Raw genomic sequence first — 11,043 nt, 5'->3', positions numbered from 1 at the left:
ATTGCATGCTTAGCACACTGCACTTTTGGAGATGCCCTGACATAGTTTTCTTGCCATCACAATTTAAGTCTTGCTATGGTCACTCAAATTCTGAAGAAATGCCCAATTGGACTGCAAAGCAAAGATTTCACATAGAGCACTCAAGAAGAAACAAATGTGAATATCTCTTCAATGAAGTGACGCAGCATAAAATTGAAAAGAGCATCAGAATCAGGGTAGCTCACGGAGTTTTGCAAAGTATTTAACTCAATTTTTTTGAGCAAGTGGCGTGTCTTTTCTTAAAATATAGCATTATGTATGACACTGTAATTTTACTTAAAAGGGCAGTCAGGAAATTGCCACATATTCTAGTTGTGCACTGCTTCATACCATAACATAGTTAAAAATAAAGTACATCCAGCTAAGTACATTGCACAATCATCAGTACAAAGGCTGAATAATTTGTTTTTGCAACTGCATTGTCTGAAACATTTAAAGAAAAGAGGATCTTCCAGATTGCTATCTCTGCAGACTGCAAAAATGGACAAATGCTTCTTATCCCTCTTCAGTATAATTTTACTGGGTAAGAAAATACAATCTGAAGTTTTCTTTATTGTTTGTCTAAAATGACTACTTGTCAAATAATATTTTCAGTTGTACATGTGAGTGGCATCATAAAAGTCGAAAAATAATATTTTCAGATATCTAAAATATTGTTGAATTCAAATGATTAATATATAACCATATAAACATTATATAAAATGTAGATATAGATTACTAATACAGCATTTCATTTTACGTTTTTGTAAAGGTTTTTAGAAAAGAATTGAAACCTACATCTTACAGGTTGAAATTTCCATTGTTAATGGTGATCGAAATCTTTCTCAATGTAGAATTGATAGTCATTGGCTAATACGTCAGTCATTAATATTCCTTGTATGAAGTAATATTCATTATACCATCAATTCAACAAATTATTATGAAATGATATGTAATGTGCTCTTTCTTTTAATGCTCTCCACCTTTTTTAGTTAATATGATGCCCCTAAGAGTAAACCATTTACATTTTTCTTATTATTCAATTTCCTACTTAGGATAATGTTTGTCTTTTATCAGGTATATTAGGCTGGAGTCTGGCAAAAGATATTACTGTGTATTCGGGACAACTAGGAGAAAACCTTAACATCGTTTGTCCATATCAGCAACGCGCAGATCGTTGGAAAAAGAAGATATGGTGTAAAGAAGATGAAGTTGGATTTTGTCAAGGTCTTGTTAGTATACAGCCATATTGGTCGTTCAGCAAAAAAATAAATGTGAGTGCTGATATCTCTGACAATCATCACAAGGGAATCATCACAATCAATATTACAAATCTACAAAAATCAGATGCTGGCGTCTACCAGTGTAGAACAGTCACATTTGGTGATGTTAACACTCTGAAAAGGATCAAAGTACAAGTTTATGAAGAACTCCCTGAAGAAAGTGTGTCAGAAAGTGCAGATGTGCAATACAGCATATCTGGGTAAGAAGGCTTTACCTTGCTTTTAGATGGTTTAATATTTCCTTAATATCATATACAGCTGACCTAAATATATGTGTTTTATTATTAACAAGGTCGCAATCTGCAATACAAACCCCTGTGATGTTGGTTGCAATTGGAGGGAGCCTCATCTCATGCAAGTTACTTCTGATGGGACTCATCTTCATCTGGTGGAAAAGACATGAGGAGTAAGAAATCCTTAAATAATGCTCTAATGACCTGGAATCAAAATTATATTAATAGAATACTGTATTTATGAACATCATATCTTATCATAGGTTGAGACAGCCAGTAGCACCACTAAATGATATACCATATGAACTCCATTATAATGCATACAGAGATATTTAAAAAGTGAATGTGCATAGAAAATAAAAGTGAAAAAATAAATATATATGTATATAGAAAAACACTAATAATGTAACAAATTAGAACTGCACCAAATAAAAGCAATGGTGGTCAAGTGCTATATATAAGGGTTAAAAACCCATGAGTATTGTTGCCAACCATGCAGCTAACTTGTGTATAAAGAAATTAATACATCAACTAGCAAATTATCTGTAATATACACGGGTGCAATATTTAGGTCATGTGCATACGTTGAGTATTTGGTACGTTTTTTCTCTTAGTATTTGTAAGCCAAAACCAGGAGATGAACAATCAGAGGAAAAGTATAATAGAAATATATCGCCATATATCTGTATTTATCACCCACTACTGGTTTTGGCTTACAAATGCTGATGTAAAAACCTCACCAAATATTCAATGTGTGCACATGGCCTTAAAATGCATATAAGACCATACCATGAGGACAAACTCTCAAAACTCTGTACTCGAATGCCAAAACATTCATCTTTCATCAGTAGAGATGGCCTACAATGGCCTTTTGGTCTGCCATCTATGAAAGATCAGAGCACAGCAAAATTACTGATGATCAATGTATTAGTGAATGCATAGTCTAATACAGTAAAATATTTCAAGGGTATGTGCACACAATGGCATTTTAGGCAGATTCTGCCTGGAATCCACCTGAAAAAGAGCTGCTCAAAACCACATTCAAGAAGTTTATTAACACTTCAGGTGCTTCACAGGAATTTTTGGAATGTGGAAGAAAAAAATTAACATTTAACTTTTTTCACAAAAATGTTACTTTAGACCCAATTTTTTTATTTTTGCAGGGGTAACAGGAGAAAAATGGACCCACAAATTTGTTGTGCAATTTCCCCTGAGCACGCAGCTGACTTGCCCCCTGGACTGTGGGGCACCCGGAACCAGGCTTCAGTGCAATGATGGGGGTAGTAGTGGCAACCCGATCCCGTGGCTCAGGGTGGTCAGACCAAATGATGTGGCAGTCTATTTGTAGGGTTTTGAATGTCCGACTATGCCACCAGTGGATTGCGGTCAGGGATGACCGCCGCTACAAGGCAGACCGATGAGGCTGATGTTGGTATGCAGCACAGGGATAGGATAACTCCCCACGGGAAGAGTGTAGCCTCAGGGCAGTGTAATAGGATGCTGGGGGTGATGGTGCAGGCCGCAATAATAAGGGTTCAGAGTCTGCTTCAAACAGTCCAGGGTCTTTATTGTAGTTAGTACTAATGACCCAACAGGAGTACAGGGTAGGAATGGGCCTGGGTGTCTGAGATCATTCGGGTGAGCCCCACTGGTCAGGGTGAGTGGGTAGGCCTACCGTTCTCTCTCTGCCCTTGCTGACTATCCCCCTTTTCATGGTATGATAGCCCATGTCCCTGTATGGCTTGCGACTCGGGCCTTAGGTACCTGTTGCTTCTCCGTGCTGTACCGGTCCCTCTGTGTGGTGGAGCCTCCAGGCTTCTTAGGCCAAGGAACCTGAAATTCCTCGCGTGTTGGTTATCTGCTGCCGGGCTTGCAACCCTGACAGCCTCGGACCCCAGTGTCCGGTTGAGTAGTTCTCTCTCAGCCAGGACCGGCTCTCGTCGCCTCTGTCCCTGGCTTACTGTTCCTCCTCTGCCTCCCAGACTCCTCAGCTGCTGCTGACCAGTCCCTTTCCTCTGGGAACCCTTCTGGATGCTTCAGAAGTGGGTCCTGGTCTCTCTAACCCTGCATTCAGTTCCAGCTTTTATAGGGGCAGCCTGCTCCCCATACTGGCCAGGAGGTGCTGCATGCTAATGGTCCCTGACCAGGGAACCTCCCTCCTGCTCTCAGACACAGCCTTTATTATTTGTGGCATCCAGGCCTGGGGTAACACACAGATACCCCATATGTGGGGAAAAAACACTGTTTGGGCGCACGGCAGGGTTCGGAAGGGAAGGAGCGCCATTTGACTTTTTGATTGTAAAATTTGCTTGTATAATTAGCGGACGCCATGTTGCGTTTGGGGAGCCCCTTATGTGCCTAAACAGTAGAAACCCACCACAAGTGACATCATTTTGGAAACTAGACCTCTCAGAGAACTTATCTAGATGTGTGGTGAGCACCTTGAACCCCCAGGTGCTTCGCAGAAGTTTAGAACATTGAGCCGTAAATATAAAATTTTCACATTTTTGCAACAAAAATGTTTTTCAGCCTCCAATTTTGCATTTTCATGAGGGTAACAGGAGAAATTGCACCATGAAGTTTGTTGTGCAACTTCTCCTGAGTAAGCAGATACCCCATATGTGGGAGAAAACCACTGTTTGGGCGCACGGCAGGGCTCGGAAGGGAAGGAGCGCCATTTGACTTTTTGAATGTAAAATTTGCTTGAATAATTAGCGTACGCCATGTTGCGTTTGGAGAGCCCCTGATGTGCCTAAATAATGGAAATCCCCCACAAGTGACACCATTTTGGAAACTAGACCCCTCAGGGAACTTATCTAGATGTGTGGTGAGCACCTTGAACCCCCAAGTGCTTTACAGAAGTTTATAACATGGTGCCGTGAAAATAAAAAAATCAAACTTTTTCCACAAAAATTATGTTTTAGCCCCAATTTTTTATTTTCACAAGGGTAAGGGAAGAAAATGGACCCCAAAAACTTTAGTGCAATTTCTCCTGAGTACGCCAATACCCCATATGTGGGGAAAATACAGTGTTTGGGCACACGGCAGAGTTCAGAAGGGAAGGAGCACTGTGTGACTTTTTGAACGCAAAATTGGCTGGAATTGAGAGCGGATGCCATGTCGCGTTTGGAGAGCCCCTAATGCACCTAAATAGTGGAAACCCTCCACAAGTGACCCCATTTTGGAAACTACACCCCTCAAGAATTTTATCAAGGGGTGTAGTGAACATTTTGAACCCAGAGGTACGACACAGAATTTGATAACATTAGGTCATCATATTGAATAAGTTTTCATTATTCTTGAGTGCAAGTGCTCGCTACTTGCGTTTGCATCGGGTACTCAGGTATGCACCATGCATCGCGCGTGCTCGAGTGATAAGCTCAAGCCCCCGCCCGCATGTTTCACAGTTATTAGACACCCAAAAAAACATGCAGGGATCGCTCGTGCATGGCAGGCAATCCCGGCAAGGTTTTTTTTGCCGCGAAGCATATGGGGCGAAAACTCGAGCATGTCACTTGAGCGTCCGCGATACTCAGTGCATACCCGAGCACCCGATGCAAACTCAAGTAGCGAGCACTTGCGCTCAACACTAGTCGCCATATCGTCATCTTTTTTTTTACTTTTGAAAAAAATCCCAACCCTATTCCCAACCCTAACCCTAGCCCAGCCCTAACCCCAACCCCAACCATAACCCTAGCCCAACCCTAACCCCAACCCCAACCATAACCCTAGCCCAACCCCAACTCCAACCCTAACCCTAGCCCAACCCTAATCCCAACCCTAACCCTAGCCCAACCCTAGCCCAACCCTAACCCCAATCCCAACCCTAACCCCAACTCCAACCCTAACCCCAACCCTAACCCCAACCCTAACCCTAGCACAACCCTAACTCTAGAGTTTATTTTTTACGCCGTTCCTCGTGCGGTATAAGTGATTAGATGACTTTATTCTTCGGGTCGGTGCGATTACAGCGATACCAGATTCATATCGGGTTTTTGTGATTGACAGCTGTCACACACTAAAAGACACATTTTTTTGCAAAATCTAGTTTTTGCATCGCCATATTTTGAGAGCTATAATTTTTCCATATTTTGGCCGACAGAGTCATATGACAGCTTGTTTTTTGCGGGATGACTTGACGTTTTTATTGGTGCCATTTTCAGGCACTTGACATTTTTTGATCGCTTTCTATTCCGATTTTTTGGGAGGCAGAATAAACAAAAAACAGCAATTCCAGAATTTTTTTATGTTTTTTTTTTTATGCTGTTCTGCGTGTGGTAAAATTGATAAGGCGGCATTATTCTTCGGGTCAGTACATTTACAGCGGTACCACATTTATATAGTTTTTCTATGTTTTTGTCGCTTTTACACAATAAAAGCTATTTTATAGAAAAAAATATTTTTTTGCATCGCTTTATTCTGAGAGCTATAACTTTTTTATTTTTTGGCTGATGGAGCTTTATGGCAGCTTGTTTTTTGCAGAACAAGATGACGTTTTCAACAGTACTATGTTTATTTATATTTGTCTTTTTGATCGCGTGTTATTTCATTTTTTGTTTGGCATTATGATGATAAAGCATTGTTTTTTGCTTTGTTTTTTTTGTTTTTTTACCGTGTTCACTAAAGGGGTTAACTAGTGAGACAGTTTTATAGGTCAGGCCGTTCCAGATGCGGCGATATCAAATATGTGTACTTTTATTGTTTTTTTTTCCATAATAACATTTATTGATGGGTACATTATATTTTTATTTTTGGTGGATTATTTTATTTATTTTTTTTTTATATATTTTTACAATTTTTTTTTTTCATTTTTTAACACTTTTTCGACTTTTATTCTGTGTCCCACTCTTGGACTTTCACTTTTTTTATTTTGATCGGCTGTATAGCACAGGAATGCAGCACCATCCCTGTGCTATACAGGCTGTCAGTGCTGCACAGGGAGAAGATAGTTTGGTCATGCACTATGCATTACCAAAGAATCTTCCTGCTGTCTGGTGACCCGGATGTTGTCATGACGACATCGGGTCGTCATGGCGACATCCGGGAAGCCGCGGTAGATGGCGCTAGAGGCCGGAAGAGGAGGTGAGTATCCCGATCACCTCCCCTTGCCACTGCAATGCTGCGATTGACTTAGATCGCAGCATTGAGGGGGTTAATGTGCCGGGAGCGGTGCGGGACCGCTCCCTGCACATAGTACCTGGTGTCAGCTGTGACAATCAGCTGACACCCGGCGGCGATTTCCCTGCACCGCTTGTGTGCAGGAGCGATTGCCATATGACCTAATAGTACGTCATTGGTCCAATTGGCCCAGGTTACCAAGACGTACTATTAGGTCATACGTCAGAAAGGGGTTAATGTTAAGTAAAAGACTGTTTATTTTTGAGTGATTGTCTCCTTCATTGAACTTTTTAACATCCGGTCCTGGCCAACCGCAGTCACCAGCATCATGCGGCCAGCAAGGGCGCTGCACCCCCATAGACAAAGCCCACACTCCCAGCCAGGACCCACATCTTCATGTAGCGCACCAGAGCGAGAAAGATGACTACCTCAGCCATGCCTACTGCGATTAATACAAAAAAAAATATTTCTTAAAAATCCATTGTCAAAAAATACATTTAATTCGGAATATATGTCCACATTCAAAAAGACCCAAACTAAAATATTATCATGTTACTTAACCCACATAGTAAATACCATAGAAAAAAAACAATGCCAGCATATTTAACTCTCCTGCTAAAAAAAGAATAAAAAGTGATCAAAATTAGTATGTACCCCAAAAGTCTACCAATGAAAACATTGACTCATCCTGGAAAATACAAATAGTCACACAGCTATCTCAATGGGAAAAAAAGAACAGTTAAGGCTCTTGGATATAAATACAAAGCAACCTGATTTAAAAATAAAGTTTTTTTCATGGTGTAAAGATAGTAAAACATTAAAAACATATATAATATTGGTATTTTCACAATTATACTACCATGTATGATCACTATTCTTGGGAACATCTTTATTTCTGTGTGAAAAGTCACCATTGGAAGCTACTTGATAAAGTTGGTTGAAAGAATAAAAATAGTGTGCCAATCTTTTCTTAAGGTAAAGAGTATCTATTCTGAAAAATTTAAAATACAAGATAGTTTTAAACTGTTACTTTTTTTTCAAGACACAGTTTAACTTTAATTACTTCTTAAGCTCCCTATACACATTATTGTAATATCGTCCGAACCACCAGATATCGACAGGTTCCGCTGACACTCTAATGTGCAACTGACTGTTGGGGAGGATGTCAATCGGGCATGTCCATTTTTAGACTGCTGATCATATATCCATAAGCGACTTTCTCATAGAGCACAAAGGAGCACTTAGCCGAATGAGCATTCCTGTGTATGGGAGAGATGACTGGTGACAGCCAAACGTTCAGCCGAAGCTTTGTTCGGCCAACAGCTATCTAATGTTTATGGGCGCCTTTAGTTTAGTGAATGTGCTATTAGTTTCAGATGTATGAAAACAAAAAAATAAAGAAAACCCCTTGATGAGTAGGTGTGTTCAGACTTTTGACTCGTACTATATATTTTCTTCATTTCTTTTAGTTTCTACTCTACTACGGTGGACCAAGAACCATTTTCTCTAACCTCATCTGCTGAACATTCGGATGCTGAAAATTCAATATACACTGCCATGGAAGAAGATAGGGACTGTCCACAGTATATTAACTACGTTTACCTAGGACATATAAACCAAGCACATTAACAGCAATAACTAAGCCAAGAGATTTAAGTAAGTGTCTCTGAAAAGATTACTGCATTATTAGAATGCTGGACAACATACTTCAAAGCTCTATTATTCCATATATTTTAAAAACTTAAATCTGTTTAAGAATATCTTGGAGAGTTTGTTGCCCTATTTGATTCCTATTTTGGTTTCTTCAACCCCTAACAACCAATGTCATCATAAGTGAGTACTAGTTCCTTCATCATAAAGTATACATTCGCAATAATGACCTTGTAGGTACTGCCCAATATCATAACAAGACTGCAACAGGAGTCTAGCTGTAATACACTGGCAGGCACCAAAGGCAACGGTCAAGATCAGTGCGAGCTCTGATCCCAATAATTAAAATGCATCTGTCATTAGCGAATGTGGCATCTATAGTGTTTTTCAGAGTGAGGAAGTTCTCTCTGTATAGCCATCTGCACCATGTAACACAATCACAGAACACTGATGGGCTATGAGAACATCGGGATCTTAGGGATCTTACAAAGGCCCCCAAGCTTGAATCAGTAACTGCCTATTCAGTTGTGGTAGAAGAGTGACCTAATAAGTTGTATTTTCACAGGTTATAATGCTTTGGAATGCCACACCATTATTTCATCCATTACTGCTTCAAGTATGCTTGCTCCGGGGATAAAAAAGACTAAAATAATATTCAATGAAGTTTAATTGAAAAAAAAGTTTCCCTAAGCATATTAATTATGGTATACTTCACAGCACTTTGCGTAAGAAATAAAATATGAATGTGCAGTTTTCCTCCATTCCTTATTGATCACAAATTGTAAAAATAAGTCAATAAATTATATGTACTCCAATATGGTTCTAATAAACTCATTTTAAGGGTTGTACCTATAAAGGTACTTGTAATTAACTTTATGTTTCCAGAAAAATAAAAAAATAGATATGGCTCTTAGGATGCAGACATACAAAATGGGTTGCTTGTATTATGCAATATATATATATATATATATATATATATATACACACAGTAGGGGAAATAAGTATTCGATCCCTTGCTGTTTTTGTAAGTTTGCCCACTGACAAGACATGAACAGTCTACAATTTTAAGGTTAATTTTAACATTGAGAGATAGAATATCCAAAAAAAAACAAGAAAATCACATTGTATAAATAGGATACATTTTTTTTCATTTTGCAGTGAGAAATAAGCATTTGATCTCTCTCTGGCAAAAACACTTAATACTGGGTGGCAAAAACCCTTGGCAAGCACAGCAGTCAGTATTTGTAGTTGATGATGAGGTTTGCGCACATGTCAGGAGGAATTTTGGTCCACTCCTCTTTGCAGATCATCTCTAAATCATTCAGATTTTGAGGCTGTCGCTTGGCAACTTGGAGCTTCAACTCCCTCCATAAGTTTTCTTTGGGATTAAGGTCTGGAGACTGGCTAGGGCACTCCATGACCTTACTGTGCTTCTTTTTGAGCCACTTTTTTTTGGGGATATTCTATCTCTCAATGTTAAAATTAACCTACCCTTAAAATTATAGACTGTTCATGTCTTTGTCAGTGACAGTGACTCCCTCATGGAGTTGGTTTCTAACCGTTTGAGCAGACACATGCACATTTGTGGCCTGCTGGAGTTCATTTTGCAGGGCTCTGGCAGTGCTCTTCCTGTTCCTCCTTGCACAAAGGCGGAGGTAGCGGTCCTGCTGCTGTGCTGTTGCCCTCCTACGGCCCCCTCCATGTCTCCTGGTGTACTGGCCTGTCTCCTGGTAGCGCCTCCAGCCTCTGGACACTACGGTGGCAGACATAGCAAACCTTCTTGCTACAGCTCGCATTGATGTGCCATCCTGGATGAGCTGCACTACCTGAGCAACTTCTGTAGGTTGTAGAGTTCGTCTCATGCTACCACGAATGTGAAAGCACATTCAAAAGTGACCAAAACATCAGCCAGAAAGCATTGGTACTGAGATGTGGTCTGTGGTCCCCACCTGCAGAATCACTCCTTTATTGAGGGTATTTTGATAATTGCCAATAATTTCCATCTATTGTCTATTCCATTTGCACAACAGCATGTGAAATTGATTGTCAATCAGTGTTGCTTCCTAAGTGGACAGTTTGATTTCACAGAAGTTTGATTTACTTGGAGTTATATTCTGCTGTTTAAGTGTTCCCTTTATTTTTTTGAGCAGTGTATAAATAAAAAATGAAAAATGACTTCTGTTTTTTCACTGCTCATTTTAATTGCATTTTATCCCAGTTTTAATGTTCTTTCTGTGTACTTGCTGAGTAAATAAAAACCCATGTTAAAAAAATTGCTTGCATCTTTACTGCAAATCTGCAGCATTTTTGTGTTACATAATTTGGTAAAATGATTATTACAGATGAACTGGATGAACTGAACTACCTGAGCAAATTCTCTGGGTTGTACCGTAGACGCTAGGGGTGAGAGCAATGAAAAAATGCAAAAGTGACCAAAGCAACAGCCAAAAAGGATGAGAACAGAGAAATCTTCTGTGGTTACCACCTGCAGAACCAGTCCTTTATAGGGGTTGTCTTGCTAATTGCCTATCATTTCTACCTGTTGTCTGTTCCATTTGCACAACAGCGGGAGAAATTGATTAACAATTAGCGATGAGTGAATATGTTCAAAATCCGATCTGAAATGTTAAATTCAACTTTCGGATTCGTGATCGGAAACGCAAGAATTTTTTCTTAAAATAGGCAAAAATCGGTAACATTCAGCGAAAAAGTGCAGAAAAATTATTGCGGTGCAACTAAAG

General features: G+C 39.7%; 1 protein-coding gene across 2 annotated transcripts; it reads left to right on the top strand.

The window, feature by feature from the left end:
• Positions 1-371: 371 nt before the first annotated feature.
• LOC141252920 (triggering receptor expressed on myeloid cells 2-like) lies at positions 372-10,575 on the top strand. 2 transcript variants are annotated; one of them, XM_073670680.1, is made up of 5 exons: positions 372-562; positions 1,096-1,501; positions 1,594-1,707; positions 8,122-8,308; positions 8,868-10,575. In XM_073670680.1, exons 1-4 carry the CDS (start codon positions 520-522, stop codon positions 8,279-8,281), a joined length of 723 nt encoding a protein of 240 aa, XP_073526781.1. In that variant the 5' UTR covers positions 372-519; the 3' UTR covers positions 8,282-8,308; positions 8,868-10,575. The 2 variants fall into 2 exon arrangements, with proteins under 2 accessions (XP_073526781.1, XP_073526780.1); XM_073670679.1 differs by having other exon boundaries at positions 373-562; positions 8,122-10,575.
• Positions 10,576-11,043: the final 468 nt, after the last annotated feature.

Source organism: Phyllobates terribilis, unplaced genomic scaffold (genome assembly GCF_046119375.1).
Source record: "Phyllobates terribilis strain yellow unplaced genomic scaffold, ASM4611937v1 Scaffold_2__4_contigs__length_985480577, whole genome shotgun sequence".
Taxonomy (NCBI): Eukaryota; Metazoa; Chordata; class Amphibia; order Anura; family Dendrobatidae; genus Phyllobates; species Phyllobates terribilis.
This window is presented reverse-complemented; position numbering and strand designations above follow the sequence as displayed.

Excerpts from the sequence above, each read along its gene's own strand:
- LOC141252920 (XM_073670680.1), top strand. The coding sequence starts at position 520 with ATGGACAAATGCTTCTTATCCCTCTTCAGTATAATTTTACTGG. Across the intron at positions 563-1,095 it reads CTTCAGTATAATTTTACTGG|GTATATTAGGCTGGAGTCTG; the intron begins GTAAGAAAATAC and ends GTCTTTTATCAG. Across the intron at positions 1,708-8,121 it reads TGGTGGAAAAGACATGAGGA|TTTCTACTCTACTACGGTGG; the intron begins GTAAGAAATCCT and ends CATTTCTTTTAG.